Raw genomic sequence first — 20,044 nt, 5'->3', positions numbered from 1 at the left:
AAAGGAAAACAAGACAGCAGTCTGGGGCCATTGACTGAAGGAGCAAAGAGCTTAACACACTTCAGTAACTTCAGAGGATACTTTGATACTGCAGCACAGAACAACAGCGGATGCGTCCAAGATGAGCACGAGTCACGCTCACTGTCTGTCCCTTACACCTCATGGACTCAACTGAAACCTGACTTTCTAGGAACTCCTCAAATACATCCCACATACCTCAGGAAGGGCACGTGGGATGGGTGTCCTCAGCTGCTGGGGAAATTCACAGATACAGGGCCGCTATCAAGTCATCCTCAAGTAACCTCAAGTTGTCCTCGTCCTCAAGCTTTCCCTGGTCAGCTCTCTCTCCACAGCAGCTGTTGGAAACACCCTCTACTCTCCCTCAACCTCCCCCTACCTACCTTCTGCTCACTCCTGGGAAATGACAAGACAGTACGTCTACATCACAAAGGAAATAAAGAAGCCATTTCAGAAGCAAACTTTCTCATTGCCACCATCATACCCACAAACTTACCTGCATCCAGACTCTTGCTTCCTGTCCCTACAGGCCAAAGCCTAATCCCCCTCCATCCTGGACTCTGCTCATTCCACCTTCCCAGGGACTCTGAGGCCTCGATCACTCTCTATCTTCGACTTCTCCCTCTCTAACTTGCTAATTCCCATCACCATTTAATCACCTTTAAATATACACTTACTCTCAACTCCTTATCATCCTTCAGAACTGAAGTGTTCTCTCTTCTTTCCCTTCTTCCATTGGAAACTTCTTGAAATAGCTGCCTAATTCCTCACTTCAGAATTACTGTCACCTGACTTCCACTGCACAGGTCCCCAGTGACTGCCTCAAAGTGAAAACAAATGGTACTTTGGGTCTTTGCCTCGCACAAGCTCCATGACATCTAGCACAGATGATTATTTCATTTTTTTCTAGAAACATTCTTATTTCCTGGTTCCTGCGACATCACCCTCTTCTGATTTTCCTTCTACCACTCTGGCTGTTCTTGCTCCGTATTCCTTCCTTTTCCCTTTTGAATATTCCATCCACGTTTGGAACCTCAACTGCCATCTCCATGTTGACGACTCTCAAAAGTCCCCAGGTCCATTCCTGACTCCTCCAAGCTCGAGATCTCTGCATCTACCTAATGGAGCTCTGTTTGTCCCACATAAACATATGCAGCTGTCCCTGCAGCCCCAGTCCGGCAATGGCTACCACATCCACAGGGTTGCTCAGGCCAGACCCACTGCCCTGCCCTGTGAGTTCTAGTTCCTAAATATCTCTCAAATCCGGCCACATTTTCCCATCCCACTGCCACTGACTTATCCTAGTCATCACTTGCCTGAGTGTTTGTAATGGTCTCCTAACTGGTTTATTTCTACCCAAACTGTGCACACAGAGAGAGGCCAAAGGATCCTTTTAAAATGCAAATCTGATTAACCACTACTCAGCTGAAAATCCTGAGGTTCTTAGATACTTTTCATCGCTTCCCAAAGGTCCTCCGAACCTGCTGCCAACCTATCATGCCAGCCTCAACTTAGACCTTTCTCTCATTCTTCTAACTCTGAGAAGAACGACCTACAATGAAATTCTCGTTCAGCTGCTCAACTTACTATCCCTTTTCCAATCTGAAAAACACTGCCCAGAACATTTTTTGCATTACTCTTCTTTATGTGGCTAAACCTTTTCATCTTTTAGGTCTCATGTGAAGTATGACTTAGACATTTTCTGAAAGAGAGATTGCAGACTGTAGCAAAGTGAAAGCGTTTACTTTGCACATTGATACTAATACTTTATTTAAAGGTGTTATGAATTCACAAAAACATAAATCAGTGATACCAGATATTTAATATGTCTCAAATACAAAAATTTAGAAGCATTTAAAACAAAAAATATAAATTTACAAAATATAAATATTAAACACAATCATTTTAGTATTGCTAGTAGTAAAATAAAAATAGTGTTATTTTAAGAATAAACCCTACATAAAATAAACTAAAATTAAATACTAAAATAAATAATAACTTAATAATAAAAACTGGAAAATTAACGATTTAAACTTTTTTTTTTTGGTGTCATCAAAATCTGACTATATTTTTATGTAAATGCTTCCAGCTGCTAAAGAAGTATATTTCTGAGTTGGGGGAATGGTGATGGGATAATTAAAAAATTAACTTCAAACACTTTCTTCAGACTCTATCTTCAAAATAAACCCACCTCTGGTTTGATAATGCTGGAAAGCTTTTTGAATTTATGTGTGTGTTTATGGAGAAACATCAAGTTTTTTTTAATTGAAAAAAAGAGCTCTAGCTATTATTTCCAAAACAGCTTTTCCAGCCAGTTCTCATTGCTTCAGTTCCACTGGTATAGATGGAGATTCCGGTCCAGTTTCCTGCATTAAATTCACTGCTATCATGATCAAACTCTGCGTGTTCAACAAATCTATCAACTTGAATAAAAATTTTTTATAATAAAGGCCTTGTTTTGGTCCATTGTCAATTTTTTCACTCCTGAGGATTATGGAGACAGAGAAAGAAAATTCTTTCTACATGAACACAAGTTTATTCAATTCAAATTCCTAATGCAGTGTGTAACCGTCCGGTAGAGAAGTTTGGTTCAGCAAGTCACCTTAAAGTTTTGAGTTCTTCAACTTTGATCTCAAGACAAATGATTCAGTTTTTTTTTTTTTTTTTTTAAACTAAAATAACAGCCTTTTAGGGATATACTTCAGCTTTAGGGTTGCTTAGGGTCCTTCTGGCCACTCCTGGCTCTACCTGTCCTTTACCTTCACTGGGCTGCACTACCTTTTTTCCTCTCAGACCCCACCCCCAGGGCAGCACTTCTAGACTTGCTCCTTGATGCAGCATTTAACATTTTTTTCCTACCAGCCATCTACCTCCATTCTTTGCTGTTGAGGATATCCACTAATTGCAAGGAGTTCTCCCAGCCAGATCGACAAGTCTTTCTTTTGGGGTGGAAAAATGGGGGTAGGAGGGACAAGGGTGGGGGAGTTACAGATGAGGAGGGTTGAAGAAAAGCAAGAAACGCTTTGATGAAGAACTGCATATGAGGAAAGTAAGAGGAAGAAAGGGGGAAGGGAAGAGGAACCGGAAACTCAAGCAGGGTGCATGAAGCTGCAGATGGATGAACTGAAATACAGGTATTACTCCACCAAAAATACTATTTTAGAGCCAGCATACTGGAATGCCAAACACCAACATGGTAATCACCATATTAGAATGATATAATGCAGTGAAACAAAGCACTTTGCCAAACACTCTAATATTCATATTAACCATGAAAATATAGGTATTTCCTTCTTTTTCGGATGTGGCAACTATGATTTAGAGAGGATAAGTCACTTAGCCATGAGTAGTATATAGCAGTACCAGATTAAAATACATTATTTTAACTACTGATTTCAAAGCTCATTTTCTTAGCCATTATCCATAACATTATGTTCCTGTAAGTTTCTAAAATTTTATTATGAATAAAAAATAAATAAAATTTGGTGCCTAAGTGGATAAACTATTCATCTAGTCAGATCACACATAATGCTTTATTCCTTGATATGCTAGATAGCCAAGATGTTACTGTGTTGAAAGGAAAGAGATTAATGTTATATCCACATATGGTGTGATCTCCTCCCACTTCCATTCCTCATATTTCACACCTGAACAAATGTTTAGCCTGAAGTTTTCTTACTAGTTCTGGTTCTTCAGTTTTAACAAGGATGGCACAAAGAGTAGCTCTGCTCTCATTAGAACATTCCAGATGAATGCCTACATTTTTGGTTGATCTAGTCATAATAATAATTATAATAAAAATTTCACATTCTTAGGAGAAATAGTAAATAGTTCAAAGCTCCAAGTAATTAAATCAGGTACAGTCCAATCTCCTGGTTATAAGTTGGGCATGAACATACAACTAAAAAAGTTAAGCCTAGCATTTTAATTGTAAAAGAGAAAAGAAAAATTCAATATACAAGAGTTACAGGGTTTCAACCAGCAATTTTTGGATTGCTCGTAGTGGCTATCATGACCATCTGAGGGCTATATATTAATACTTCAGTTGTATATTTCCCTAGGACAGCAGCATGATCTGCACTGAATGTAATTAAGAACAGTAAAAACACATTTTTATTTTTTATAAATAATTTGTAAAGTTATAAGTTATGGCTTAAAAGATCTGCTTGCAATTGCTAATTTAAAATTTTAAATAGGTAAAACAGACATCATAAACACAAATCAAAGACATACAAAGCAAACAGAACTTAGCTCCTCTCTCATGCCTAACACAATTAGAAATAACATTTCTGAAATGAAAAACTGGCCATTGGTATAGATGTAAAATATTCATACACTGCTGGTGGCACTGTGGATTGGTACCAACTGTTTTAGAAAGCAATATGGTAATATATGTTAAAGTCACAAAAATGTTCACATTCTAATCTTAGAATTACCCTAATTGATTACACAGAAGGAAAAATGAAAACTCTTCTATTTTGTCTAGAAAAGACATCATAAGTTGATGTATAAAGGGTATGTTAAACATACAAGTTATAAGCAGATAGACTTGGACTTTATTATGTATCAGCAGACCAAAGAGTGGAACAATGACAACCTTAATATCATAGTTTGAATTAAAAATTTTTCACCATTTTTAATATTTTAAACTATTTTTTCTTGAAAGAGTCTACTTGGTTGGTTACAAGTATGCCACTGTCAGCACAGTTGACATGAACTTTGCCTCAATGTCATCAGTTTAACATTTTCATTAGACAACAGAATTTGGATAAAAGTAGGAAGACCACTCACTATGGCATGTTTCTGTAACATTGCATATCTCTGCTATTGGGTTCAAACCGTTCAGATTTTCTGTTTTTGTGCAACTTCGTACATCTTAATATGACTAATAACTAGGTTAGCAAGAGGACAGAACTAAAAGATAGGAGAATTACAGTTAAAAAATATATATATTCTGCTTTTAAAATGAACACAGGCTTGCCCAAGTGGAGGTAATAAGAGGCTGTCTTTCTGGGAAGCGCACCACTTAGAGATTCTCAGTCTCTGGGTCCCCAAAGGGCTCATCCTAATTAAAAGGGTGGAGGTTCTATGAGAACTAATAACCTAAGACTCTGCACCATAATCAAAAGCAGCAGAGTAATGGATGGGGACATTTACACAGGACTGGCCACATGCCAGAATTCTGTCCCTAAGCTTATAATTATTGTTGCATAAGACTAATTGCCCATATTTACAAAGTGCACAGTACTCTGAGGTCCCAATTCTTCTTTCCATAGGTAACTCTTAAAAAGTAGGGTGTTCTACTTGCCAAAATTGCATGGAGTTTTGGCATTTAAAACAGCATCTGACTAAGCATACCCTATTGGGCCCCTAACTTTCCGATAATAGGTAAACTTTATTATGAAGTTATGTTAATATTAATACATTGTATCAAAATGATTAAAGAAAAAACACAAAGAAAATCCTATTTGAAATAAAGGGAAGATAAAGAATCACAGAATCATAATGAGATTTTTTTTTATTGGCTGCTATCAGTCTATGACAAATGGCCAACAATTATATTTTTAAAAATTCAATCTCAAAGAAACGAAATATCTTTTGTTGGCCTATAACGAATGTTCCAAAATAAAAATCGTAAACATTTAAAACAGTCAAGAGAATGGTAAACTACACAGTCTTAAACATAATGGTGGACCTCTCTGTTCTAAGCTTTCTTAGAGCAACTCAGCAATAAAAATCACAGTTCCTATAAAGTTCACACTTCATTTATAGCGCTCTAGCCTTATGGAAATAAATAGATATGTGGGGAGAATTTACATACCATGGCTGTTCATATAAGACTAGGGTTTTTGTTTTTTTTTTACATGTCTATGAATAGAAATTAGAGGGTTCATGAACTTAAAGGAAAAAAATTTATCTTTATTTTCAGTAACTTCTAACTGAAATTTAGCATTTCCATCAATTATAAATATAGGCAACAAACTATAGCAATATTAGCTGTACGTGTGACTATGACACCAACAGAAATCATAGATAATTTATCACATTACAGTCGTTGCAGACATATCCAAATATTAATTACACTTATCACTACTTTAAAATTATGGTAGTTAACACGGTCTTTTTGTCATGAAATAAGAAAGTAGCACATATATTACGATGCCATAAAAACTTTTGCAACTGTATTTCAATATGCTTGGTTTGCTTTGTTATTTTTATTTTATGCACTGAAAAATATTCTAAGGAGAGTTTCTAGGCTTCACCAAACTGCCATAGGGGTCAATGAGGGGAAAACAAACAAAAAAACCAAGAACATCTGATGTAAGCATTATTTATAATGACAATGAATAAAAAAATCTGAATTTGCCACAGCTGAAAAACTTTTAAGTAAATGATGGTATAGCCAATTATGGGACCATAAAAAACATAAAACTGCATTTAAAAATCGTTATTTAAAAATGAATATGCCTGTATTAAAACAGATGGGACAGAAATAAAATCACTAGTTACTCCCACACAGTTTTCTTCTAAATTATTTTCTGTAGTTCTAATATTTCTATAATGAACATACAAAACTTTTATAATTGGAAGATTTTTAAAAGTATAAAAATACATTTGGTTTGCAAATGGTCAATGACTATAAAGAACGTGTTAAAAAGTAGCATATTAATGCAACTCTATTTTTAACATCATTTAATACCAATTCAAATGCCAGCTTAGGAAAAAAAAAAAGAGTACTTAACATCCAAATGAAAGAAATTACAATGAAACACCTGTCTCTAACTAAATTTCTTTATATTTAAAACATCCTTTGTACCTCCTTAACCAGGGATATTGCAGCAAGATGTCTTCCTATGTGAAATGATTCTGAAAGGTTTCGGGAGGAAGTCCCTAAGAGGTAGCCAGAAATTCAGTTAAGGCAGAAGTCATCGCTGCTCACAAGAGCAGGGACCACGCTGTGTGTCCCAAACACTCAGCACAACCCATATATCTGTTGACTAATTGTCCCTGTGAGTCCTAGAAGTCACCTCTGCTCATGCTTCTCTCTGACTTGAATACAATCAGGAAAGTGTCTCTTCTCACTGTCTTGATGTGCAAATGAATGGCCTCCCCAAAGAGAGGAGGGAGTTCCATGAGAAGATGGGAAAAGAAATTGCTAGAATAAAGTAAATATTATTTTGTGAGCACCTAATTTCAGTGCTCAGGATGAGGGGCTCACTGGTGCCTGAAGTTATAATGAAGTATGTATTGGGCAATAGGTGGCAGGCTTTATTACACATGTCATCAACATGTACTGAAATAATAGATCTAAAAGGCCCTTAGCTTTGAGAATGCAAAACAAAGAGCATAGAAACTCTCTGGAGCGTGGCCATCAGTAAGCATAGTAGTCGCTTCGATGTATCCGGCACAGGAAAATGGGTAAGCCTTGTCATTTGGTTTTTGTGTGGATACTGTTGGGACACGGAGAATGATACCCCCAATCATGGTGCTCTGGCATGCTGGGCACCTTTGAATAACAGAAATGAGAAGGCCTTTAGAAGCTGCTTCAGAACCAAGCACTTCCTAACCTTCTCTTGTTCTCCCCCACAAGCAGACGGAGGGACTCTCTCTGAACTTTCCTTATGTGACTAAGTAAACTTCTTTCCAGAAGAAATGCAATTGTCTTAAGACCGCCTCCCTAGGAATCTCATCAATTAACCAGAAAGGTTAACCACCTGAAAAGAGAAAAGACTGACAGTCACCACGCCCAGAGAGAATTTTCATCTACGTGTCAGAGGGCAGCTCCCAGAGATCACGTGGGAGACTCTGCACATTAAAATCCCCTTTGTTCACAGTGAAGTTCTGCCCCTCACCTTCCCACCACCTCCCCCAGAGCTCAGGAGAACTTTGTCACAGGCCATCAGCTATTCTTTGGGCTCATTCATTTCCCAGAAAATCATTTACTACCCCTCACAATTGCCCACATCCCCTAAGTCCCTCTCCTCTATAAAGAGGGTGCTATTTAAGCTTCACCCAGCCAGCCCTTCTTTGAGTCTCATATTTTGTATGGCCCCTGTGCCTATCCATGTCAGTAAACATGTATGCCTTTTCTCCCGTTTATCTATTGCTCAGGAGTGTTGAACCTTTAGAGCCTCGGACCCCAACCTTTTTGGCACCAGGGACCAGTTTCATGGAAGACAATTTTTTCACGGACCAGGGGTGGCGGAATGGGGTGTCATGGGGTGGGGGGGGTGTGGTATGGAGCTCAGGTGGTGATGCACAGCTGGTTTCCTAACACGACACGGACTGGTACCGGGCCACAGCCCAGTGGTTGGGGACCACAGCTTTAGAGGGTGAGGAAAATGTTCTTCAGTCCTATGATAGTTTTATGTATTAACTGTGATTACTGATTGTATCTGAAGGTTTTCATTTGTTTTTTACTTTTTATCCAGGCTACTTTTTAACTTACAGAAAAGCTCCAAAAATAGTACAGGGAATTTCCATATATTGCCCACCCAACCTCCCCCAGTGTTAAACATCTTATATAACTAAATACTGTACAATCATCATTATCAAAGCCAGGAAATTAACATTGGTACAATACCATTAACTAAAGATCCTACTCGAATTTCATCAGTTTTTCCACTACATCTTCTTTTTTTTTTTTTTTTGCTTCAAAATGCCATTCAGGATCTCAGGTTGCATTTAGCTGTCATTTCTCTTTAGTCCTCTGTAGATTCTAAGAGTTCCTCAGTCTACTTGTCTTTCATGACCTTGATACCTTTGAGGAGTCTTTATCTCTCAATTTGGGTTTGCCTGGTGGTTTCAGATGACTGAACTGAGGCTGTGCATTTTGGGCAAGACAGCTACAAACACAACCTGTCCTCAATGCATCATTCCATGGGGCTCATGACACCGGCCTTGATTCTTGTAGGTAAGGCTGGGTCTGCCAGGTCTCCGCTGTGAAGTTACTATCTTTCCTCCTGTACTTTACAGATGCCTTAAAGGAGATACTTTGAGGTTATGCTTCTCCTCCTGTCTTTTCTCAAACGGTGACCCACTGATTTTAGCATCCCTCAGCTGTGTCTACTAAAGTTTACAATAGTAAGAATCAGTCTCAGTAATGGCATTTTGTGCCTGTGGGGATCAATTGGTGGTCTTGGTTAATTTCCTCAAAACCACTATGACCACCCACAGACTTGTTTGCGGTCTCATTTCCTCAAAAGAGGGGAAAAGGAACTGCAATATGTCATTCAGTGTTTTGAGCATACCACAAGGCCATACACACAGAGGGCACCCTCCCCTTACTTTCTTTACCTGATGCTATAAATACAAGATACATTAGCCGCTCAACTCCATAAATGTGATACTTCATATCAGCACCAAACATTCACTCATTTTGTAAAACATTTACTGAACCTTCTCATCTGTGGTCCTTGCCTTCCAGGCACGCTTAGACTGACTGTGAACTAATGCATCACAGAAAGCATCCTGCAGAAACAAAAGGTGCTGGGGTGAGTCGGATCAGTGGTGGGAGGGCATACACCTTGGAGGAAGAGGGGAGTTCAAAAGGCTTCAACCCTGAGGACAAGCAGGAACTTGTCAGGCGTGTAACCCATTGCAATGCAGGCACTGTGGCAGGGAAGGAAACGCAGCTCCACCAGGAGTGGAACATGATGACGCCCTGCCCACTTCCACAAACATGTGTTTCTACCCTGCACCCTGCTCACTGCTCTCTCACTCCACAGGGACACCTCCCAATAGAGAGGTCACACTACCTTTCCAGCTCCAGCCCTCAGCCCTCCATGTAAGTAGAGGCCAGATGGGGAGGTACAGGGGGACCCAAGCCACTTAATTCATCAATGTGACAAAGATCACTGGACAACTAATAGCATGAAGGAGAAAAAACAAAAGAAGCAAAATATACAACTAGAAAGATACAGATCATTTAAGGAAAAGAACTTAAAAAAATTTTAATTAATACCAATAGAGAAATGGAGAGTTTACAGAGTAAAGAGAAGCTATTATGGAAAGTACTATATAAAGGCTGGGTGCAGTGGTTCATGCCTGGAATCCCAGCACTTTGGGAGGCTGAGGCAAGAGGATCGCTTGAGCCCAAGGTCAGTCCAGGCAACGTAATGAGACCCTACTTCTACAAAAAATTTAAAAATTAGCCAGGCATAGTAGTGTAACATCTGTAGTCCCAGCTACTTGGGAGGCTGAGGTGGAAGGATCACTTGAGTCCACAAATCAGAGGTTTCAGGAGGAGGACGAGGAGGAGGAGGAGGAGGAGGAGGAGGAGGAAGAGAAGGATTTTAAGGATATTAAGATGAACGAGAAGCTATTGAACATTACTTTTTCTGATTAGAAGTAATTTTTAAAAAATCTACAATCTCTTTGCCCTCTCTGTCTGGAACTCCGTTTTGATGGATGGCGGAACCCCTGAGTTTGTCCTCCATTTTTTCCTTTCGTAATTTTAGTTTCTGTTTTTTTTTTTAATACTCATCAACTTTGTCTTCTGGACAAAGAGTTGGTACGTAGCTCTGTGTGTTCTATTATTCAGTCTTTTTACTGAATTTTATTTTTGATCCCTAAGAACTCATTTGTTTTTCTACAGTCATCCTCCTCCTCCTTCCTCCTCCTCCTCCACCACCGCTACCACAAAGCAGATGCTAAATATGGTTTGAATGACTGAATAAATTAGTGAACGAATACAGTTATCATAATTTTTAAGTCTGCTTTAAAAGTATGATGGGCACTCCTGTCAATAGCAAAGTAGATAATAAATTTTCATGTGTTTAAGAAAAGATATAGAAAGATACAAGTGAAATTATTAGAATTAGGGGAGAGCTTTCTGTACCTCTGGATTACTAATTTTTGTAATAAGCCCCTATATTCCTGTGTCTGATTTATTGTTACTGTCTGTTTCCCTCAACTAGAAGGCAAGCTCCACAGGCGTGGTCTATTCTGTTACCACTGCAGGGTCCAACCACACCAGGCCCGCTGTGGCGCTTGTGCCCGCGTGGCAGCAGTGGGGGTGCGACACTGGCTCCCTTCCAGGAAGAACCTGCAACGCGCTCAGCCACAAGAAAGGCCATCAGCTAAGTCTCTGGATGCAGCACCTTCAGATCTGCCGTGGTTTCGAGCTGGGCCACGCTCCTCCGGGGCAGCCCCTCGTCAGGCACTGAGCGTGCCGGGATTAGGACATGGCCATTGCTCCCCAAGGAGGGACTTCCCTGAGGCTCATTTTCGCTCCTCCGTGTTGGCTGAGCCTGTCAGTTCTGCACTGTGGTCTGAGATGCTCCCTGCCCAATCTTGCTTCCTCCCCCTTCCTTTTCACAGTATCAGATCTGCATTGTGGACTGAAGGCTTCCTCCACCAGATCATCTTTCCCGGGCATGAACTGCCGCCAAGCCCCTAGACAACCTCTCGCAGGCCTGTGCTGTCTCGCCTCTGCATCTCAGATGACTCAACTGACACACGTCTGGTGCGTGATTAAAGAAAGAACTGCATCTGGCAAAGGCAAAGGCAACGAGGATCTAAAGTGAGATACAGAATGAGAATGGGACACGAAGAACAGAAGTTAGCTACAATTCGAAGGTAGACTCGAGCCTGGAGGTTGAGAATGATGAAGAGGAAGATGTCACTGTTTCACATCGAAGTGACTGATAATAACTGTGGCATTTACCGAAGGAGAGCAATGAGGAGGAAGGGAGAGAAATGGTGAACTCCAAGTTTTTGCACATGGGTTTGAGACGCCAACTAGTCAGCTACGCAGGTGGGGGCAGACACCAGCTGGTGAGAACTGCAGCTAGATCTGAGGAAAAAGCCTGGGAGCAGAGGTATTTTATTTGGTTATAAATGTATACGAATCATCTTTTTCCAAAAACAATTGAGGTCATTAATTATCAAGGACATACATAAATCATGCTAATGGAACAGAATAGGAAAATAAAAAATGAAAGTGGAAGCAGATGTGTTAATAATGAAGGTTGTATAGCTGAGAATTAAATTTGGTTCTGGGAGTTGAGGAAAAACAGAAGATACAGTGAAACAAAACACACACAGAAAATACCTATCATCAGAAAGGCAGGCATTTGGTAGCTACCAGAAAACAATTTCTGGGATCAAATTCCAAAATAAAACTCACATGAAACTTTCTAAAGGGGCCAATGAATGACATAATAGTAACATCTTCATTACCAGTTTTACTGCAAAACAAACTCCATTTTTACATGACTGGATCCTAAAAAGATGACCTTGAATAAAGTCAAACTTTTGAGTTAGTGTGGTGTTATAACAATCTTTTTTTATTTTTAAATCTCGTTCCAACACCCAGGCTAGAGTGCAGTGGCCCAATCATAGCTCATTGTAACCCTGAACTCCCAGGCTCAAGCGATCTTCCTGCCTCAGCTTCCCAAGTAGCTAGGACCACAGGCATGGACCACCACTGCCTGGCTAATTTATGTATTTTTTGTAGAGGTGGGGTCTTGCTATATTGCCCAGGCTGGTCTCAAACTCCTGGCCTAAAGCAATCCTCCCACCTCAGCCTCCCAAAGTGCTGGGATTACAGACATGAGCCACTACACTGGGTGTATCTTGATTTTAAAATAAAATAATGTGGGAGTAGTAGAAGCACATGCCCTTTTAACAAACCTTCACAAGCCTCTGACCTGAGATGGCTTAGGCACTGTGAAAGCCTGGATACCTTACAGACCAGGGTGCAGCTTAGCCACGTTGGGGCTCAGAGATATCAGCCAAGGAATGAGAGGATGTTTGCTTTCCAAGGTGTAGACGTTCAAAACCTTAATATCTAATGGTCTCCTTACTACTGGAAGTCCTAAGCAGATAAAGAGACAGCAGCAAAGCACATTCCTAGCTTCACTTCTCGAGAAGATATTTAGTGCCCCAAATCCCCTTGTAAAGGAATACATAGAGAACTCCCTTCAAGTGAATATAGTTTATACAATCTCAATAAAAAATGAAAGGCATGGACATTAAAACAATAAATTATTATACATATATAAAATCTTCCACCATTCACTTTGACAGAAATTATAGTAACTGTTAAGTTCCACAGCATAGAACATAACATGGTTCAGGACAGCAGACTCGTCAACTCTGAAGTTCGTCACTTACCTGAAATATAAAACTGTCTACATCAAAAAACTAAACGTAGAATAATTATCCTTAACTATGAATTGTAAGGCATCCCTCAGTACATTTCTCAAGCCTAATGTTGCTACATACATAGAAGGATTTTTTTTTTTAAAAGAAAAAAACCTGAATAAACAAAATAAGCACAGATGTTTGGCAATACACTTAGCTAATGGTGTTCCCTGATGTTCCATATGTACTATAAAATAATCCACTAAAATTTATAATAGCTATTTAATAATGCTCATTTAATAGACTGGTGAATAACAGCGCTTGGTAGCAAAATTAAAGAATATATCAGAATGCTACAGCTGTCACTTTAGTACAAATGAAGTGTGATATTCTGAAGAAACAATGCTAGAGATGGCCGATTACAAGAGGGCGAGAGGTCAAGATAGAAAACAGCACTGAAATCTGACTTGTGTCCTCAATCTGATAATCCTGGGGCCCAGCACACTGTTCGACCTGATCTGTGTGTGTGTGTCGGGGTGTAGGAAAAGGAAGGTGAACAGTAAAACAATCAAATCTGATGGCTTGGAGTTATCGGAAGAACAATTAGGTGCATAAGCATTAGTTTTCCCTCTTTTTAGGAGTGGGGAAATATCCTTGGATGAGATAATAGGTTTCTCCTGACCACAGTGCAATAGAGGGAGGCCCTTCCCCGTCACGGCATCTCCAACAGCTTGACTTTGAGAGTGACACCCCACCTAACATGCAGATAAGCCTATCAACACTGTTGATCGATCAATGGAGCAACAAATGCCACTGCGAAGGCAACCTGTGGGCCCCTCTGTCTGCCATCAATGCATTCCTCTGCATAGGATCCAAGGAGAATATGCCTCATAGGCAATTATACACCCAGTGCAAAACTGAAAAAGTCTGGTGGGGCCACAGAAAATGAGGTGAGTAATGGCTACAAAAGAATCCCCTCCTCAATAAGCCATGCAGGCTATAGGTAACGTTATCATTATCCTATAACTTGGTATTTTCCACTTACAGAGTTCCTTAGTACTTTGATCACGGTGACTCTCTAAATAAAAACTAAACACAAAATATATACATTCTCAAAGGAAGATAACTACGTTAATTCGAATGCAACCCTACTGCCTAGTTTGTGCTTCCCTAAGGAGAATGTGGCTGTATCACTTGGACTTCTACCACAGTGACAGGATCACCATGGGGTCCTGTGAGCATTGGGTGAGGAAGTCTACACAAAGCACGAAGTAGTAGCACAATAAATATTAGCTATGTTATTACTGCCATTTAATCCTGGGTGAGTCTCAACATAACCACACCCCCCTTAGGAAAATGGCAAAGAGAGGTGGGCAGGGGACAGCATGGGAGGAAGAGCACCAATGGCATGCTGCTTATTTTAGTAAGTGCAAACAATGGGATTTCTCCATTGGTCCAGCATCTTTCCAGCAATGGACTTGGCTTTTATGTTGGAGTCAAATATCCTCTAAAGTCTAAATCTGCAAAATGATTTTTTTAAAACAATGTAAAAAATGTAATATTAAAAAGTAATTGCCACTTCCTTAGCCAAATATGATTAAATTTTACAAATGATGCCGACTGTAGAATGTACTTCAGTAAAATACAATTCCCCATCCCCCCCCCCAGAGACTTGGCTATAATGAAGTCAGGAATGCATGCAACAGCAGAACAGAAACTATCTGATGCTAAAGAGGTTGAGGTGACAGCCAGGCAGTAGTGTCACACCTTGGTGCTGGAGGACCAATTACCTCTGACATTGATATGTTCCTTCAACATGAGCATTTGCTTTAAGGTTCTGATCAGGAAAAATGAGTTCGTGTACTAATTGCAGTGAATCAAAGTTGTCTATTAAAATTTATAAGATATAATTGTTTAACTATAGACAACATATAAATCATTTAATGTACAGTTTATACTTCAGGGGCCTTAATTTCTGCTTCAAATGATGTTAGCCAGAGGCATTAGTTGTGGTATATTATCATATTGTAACAAATGACCTGCTTGACTTGAAAATTCTAAGTTGTGTGGCCCAAGAAAAGCTATTACAGCAGGCGCACCCTGTACCTGACTTCCACTGGACAACTTCCTGGATTAAGCATTACTCACCATCCCTCTGCAAACCAATGGCACTAGCCTAGCGGTCAATCTCTAGTGCCACACACATTTTCTGCTCCTATCAGCTGGACTTCATGCTGACAAAGACTCTGCTGTGTCTTCCCAAACCTGTTTAAGCCCACTGACTTATTTTAATTATGAAATTTAATTATTATGCAAGCTGATAAAATACAAGTGCAAAAGGTAAATGCTGTTTCTATAAAAACTAAATTGAAGGATTTGCAAAGAGTAAAGGCAAGTCACTAAAAAGAAAGCTGTTGGATTGGATGTGGGCAAGACAGCTATAAAAAGTGAGAAAAAAATTACGAAACCTAGGATGCAATACTCAGATTGCTTTGTTAGTGTCTATGCTTTTGCTCTTGTGGTTTATACTATTAATACAATGTAGAATTCAAAAAAGTAGAATCATTGTCAAAGAAAATATCCTGGCCTCCTAAGAATTTAGCAAATATAATTTTATATGTTTTAATGAAAATAAAATTTTCAGATATGCACAGTTTTTAACAATTTCCTGCTTTAACTGGTATTTTCAATTAACCAGTTCCAATTATGTTGGGGTAAGAGAGTATTTTCCATCCTTCAAATTAGTAACTGCTGGATTAGTGGCTTTTAAATTTATGAGGCATTATGAATAAGCAGGATTACTCTGGAATCTAGGTGTTCAAATTTTTATTCCATACTTTTGAAAGATAAAATACTTGAAATAACATTGCCCTTCCCTTTAGTCTAACATAGCAGAGATCAGAGGACAGTGATTAAGAACATGACTGTGCCCAGACAGTCTCGCTCCAACATTTACTGGCTCCATGAGAACATCTCTCTTAAGCACTTGAGCTCCATTTTTCTCATCTGGAAAATGGGATTAACAAAAGTACCTACCTGATAGATATCAAGAAGTTGAAATGAGAAAATGTGTCATAGCAAATGTTTAGCACAGTGCCTGATACATAATAAGTGCTCAAAAATATTCACCATTATTACATTGTCTAACAGGGAAAAAGTATCCATTGCTACTTAAATGAGATTATAACTAATATGTTCAACTCAATGTCAGTGTTAGTTACAGGTGGAAGCAAGATGGCCTCCACCTATAGACAACTCAGAAACACCTGTAGAAAATGTCCCCAGATACAGTAAAGCTGTCATTCTCAGCTAGGGCAATTTTAAGGGACATCTGGCAGTGCCTGGAGACATTTTAGGCTGTCATAACTGGGGGGATGGGGAGAACCTACTGGCATCTAGGGTGTAGAGGCCAGGGATGCTGCTAAACATACTACAATGCACAGGACAACCCTCCATCCGACCCCAACAAAGAACTGTCTGGCTCCAAATGCCCAGCTGGCGAGAATAAGAAATCCCCCTAAAGGACAGTGTAACAGAGATATGATTTCTAAAATCTGAACTCCAGAAAATTATTCAGAGATAAATGTTGTTTAAAAATGAAAACTGGGATTTTTATTAACATATTGATTCCAGGACCTAAGCCATAGATCTCTAAGAATGAGACATGAATATTTAGTAATAAATAAGATTCTTTCAGTCACTAAGCCTTCTTGAATGGGGTCCATCATGTAATAATCTGTATATAAATTTTATTCTAAAGTGAACAGTGTTATATAGCTATAATGAGCACTCGATAGGAAACCAAACTTCATTTCAGAAGAATAAATCTAAATAACATTCAAAACCCTAAACAGTGGAAATCAAAACACTGCTGGAGTAGTTTGCAGACAGGGAGCCTCTCGCCATAGGCCTCTTTACCTGGCTGCAAAGGTTACCTATCTAGCTAATGGACCACAGGTGTATCCTTCCTTGGCGATCACCCTGTTTCCCAGCTTGGGTACCTGGATGACTTAAACTCATCCTTTCATTAATAACACTACTCAAAAACATTATTAGAAAGCTCCTAAGAGTTCATTTATACTCCTTACTTTTGAATAAATCAAAGCGCCTTTCGTAAAAGTATGAGGAAAAAAACTGTGTACAAAGTATAATTCCAACTACATACATATACCAGAAAAGGGTAGAAAGGAAGTGGCCAACATATATGTTAAGGGTAATTCTGTCTTCAGTGCTTTTTTTATTCAAATCAAAGACCTAGATTTGAGACTTACTGGCTCTGTGACTTTTGTCAAATAATGTAATTTATTTTCACAAAAGTTCATGTGAAATGGATAGTAATATATTATAATTCCCATCTACTGATGAGAATGTTGACATAGCAAAGAAATAGTCCTGTATTTACCGCAGAAATTATTAAAAAATGAAAGGTAGCATTAAAATTTTTACAATCCTTAAAAAAAGGGCTATATTTAAAATATTTTCAATTGTATATGTCTAACCCTAAAGGTGACATAGCAAGTCTCGTACACAACAAAGACTATAATTACATCCACAAAATCAAAGGAGTTTTTTATCTTAAAATGTAGTATTTAATACACAAGACATCTGTATATCTGAAAGGAGAAAGTAACCAAAAAAAAAAAAAAACCAAAAATAAATAAATTGCAGCAAATAGCTTAACTATTTTACCATCAAGAAAGATAAGGAATTCATGCAAATCATGTCACACTGCTATAAAACTTTATAGTATTCTACTTTTTTTCAGAAAGTACAGCAAAAGAAAATTTAAAGACGGGGCGTGGGGGGGGAGGGGAGAGACACAAGCCTACCTAACAGGTACAATGAACACTATTTGGGTGACGGGCACTCCTATAGCTGTGACTTAAGCATTACAAAAGTGATCCACGTAACCTAAAACATTTGTACCCCTTTAATATTTTGAAATGAAAAAAGAAGGCACAATCACGGTGGTCTCCACATTTTGAGGATCACTCTCCAGTACTAGTAAAAGAAAGTTGAGCATGGATAATTAATGTATGCACAACTATTTAATAAATATGTATCTAAATAAAAAAATTAAAAAAAAAATAAAGGATCTGTACTCACCCTTCTGGTAGAAAAATTTCCTATAATAGTAGGCGCCAAGATCCACGTGTTCCACAATGTATCTTTTCACTCTGTCTAGATGCAACACCAAATTTTCCTTGGGCACTTCAAGTACTGCCACTCCTGCATTTGTGCAATGGGAGCTAAGGGTAGACTCGAAGGAGGCACTTTCACATCCACTAAAGGAGCCAGAATTGGATTTTGAAAGGCTGATTTTCCTTTCACCTTCTCCACCTATCTCATTCCGAAAATACGGACAGCTCATTACAAGTTCATTGCTTTTGTCATCTCCCTGGTCCATGCTGAGGCTTCCTTTGGAATTCAGGTCCTCGGTGCTGCCCATCGGGGAGCTGAAGCTGGCTGAGTGAGACAAAGGTCCGGAGACCAAGGACGCCACAGCGGCTGCCGACGCTCCCGTGGTGGTGTTTCTCCTCTTAATAACATTGTGCCTGTTCATAATTGCCTCGTTCAGATCAAATAATATACTCTGCACATCGTAGTGGGCAAAGCACTTTGGACATGTCCAGGGCCTGACGGAGTCTTCCGATCGGTTGTCTTCGAGATCCGACGACTTCCCGAGTTCCTCACCTTTGGCATTGCGCAATTTACGAAAAATGGAGGAGTCGCCAGTTTCAGACTTGGAACGTCGCTTGAGTGGTTTTTCCCTTTCCTTAAAAAGCCTGAGGTTCTCTCTCTGTGAGATGGGCCCGTCTATGACATCCAAAGAGAAACCGGAACCCTTGCCCCCACCGGCGATGAGAAAGTCACTGAGCTTGGTTGGCGTTGGACCTCGATCGGATTTGTCGTCTTTGTAGCCCTTTAACAAATCGAAGAAGCTTTCTCCGGACGTGCCCTGCTTGTCGATCGAAGACGTGCTGCCATATTCCCTGTGCAGGGACGGTCCGGTCTTGTACGTGGGCGAGATACATTCATCAAAGCTATCCACATCAAGTTCACTTATGGTGATGTCGCTGTTGCTCCGCTGCCGGATCCTGCGAAGGGCTTTCCTGGGGGAGCTGGGGTAGGCTTCGGGCATGAGGAATCTGGAGTCCATGTTCTCCGCCGGCCTGGTCTTGCTTTTCAGCGTGTTCTGTATGCTCTTCAGCATGGCTGAGTCACTGGAATTGAGGCTAACAGAACTTCCCTGACTCACAGGACTGCTTTTGGAGGACAGGCTCTCAAGGCAACTGGAGGTTTCTATTTCCTGGCTTGAACGGCTGGATTCTTTGATGTTCTCCTTTCGCGGGGGCCAATCTGCAATCCTTGCCCTGACCCCCATTTTGGGGACTCCGGGGGTCGAGGTGATGTGGTGAGAACCTTCGCTTCGCGGGGGTCCCACCGGAGCCATGACGGAGGATCCTAAGCTGCCGTTTTGGGACCGGAAGCGTCGCATGTAGAAGTCATCCGTGTGGACTTTGGGGGCGCCATCTGTGCCGACAACGGAGGCCCTGTCGGTGGCAACAGGCCTTTCTGTCTGCGACCGTTTCAAGCTGGTCATGATGTGAAAGCGAGCAGACTTAAATCCCCGCAGAAAGGACCATCCTATCTGTGTTTTAAATGTGCATTTCCCTTTTGGAGAATGGCTTCCAGAAAATAAAACAGTCGCATGAGATCTTAATCTTTTTCATTTAAAAGGTAAAATGACGCCCGACTTCAAGCCACTGAAAATCCAGAACTTCAAAGCATGTTAATTCACCACAGCTTCTTTGCTTCACTTTAACGGACGGCTTTCTTTCAGAAAAAGCTGAATGGAACTTGTATCACTGAGACTCCGTGATTGCCATAATCCCATGCTTTCTCTGCAAGAAAGAAGGACAATTTGAATTAGCAT

General features: G+C 39.9%; 1 protein-coding gene across 2 annotated transcripts in view; it reads right to left on the bottom strand.

Moving 5' to 3' along the window:
- The window catches only part of SIPA1L1 (signal induced proliferation associated 1 like 1), a 355,295-nt gene that overhangs the window by 121,890 nt on the left and 213,361 nt on the right, over nucleotides 1-20,044 (bottom strand). For both annotated transcript variants that reach the window (XM_069488451.1, XM_069488458.1), the window contains one exon: nucleotides 18,214-20,012. In XM_069488451.1, the coding sequence (XP_069344552.1) occupies nucleotides 18,214-19,711 (1,498 nt within the window). In that variant the 5' untranslated portion in view covers nucleotides 19,712-20,012. The remainder of the gene's footprint in view (nucleotides 1-18,213; nucleotides 20,013-20,044) is intronic.

This window comes from Eulemur rufifrons, chromosome 2 (genome assembly GCF_041146395.1).
Source record: "Eulemur rufifrons isolate Redbay chromosome 2, OSU_ERuf_1, whole genome shotgun sequence".
NCBI lineage: Eukaryota > Metazoa > Chordata > Mammalia > Primates > Lemuridae > Eulemur > Eulemur rufifrons.
Note: the sequence above shows the minus strand (reverse complement) of the source record. Positions and strands in the feature narration are given on the sequence as shown.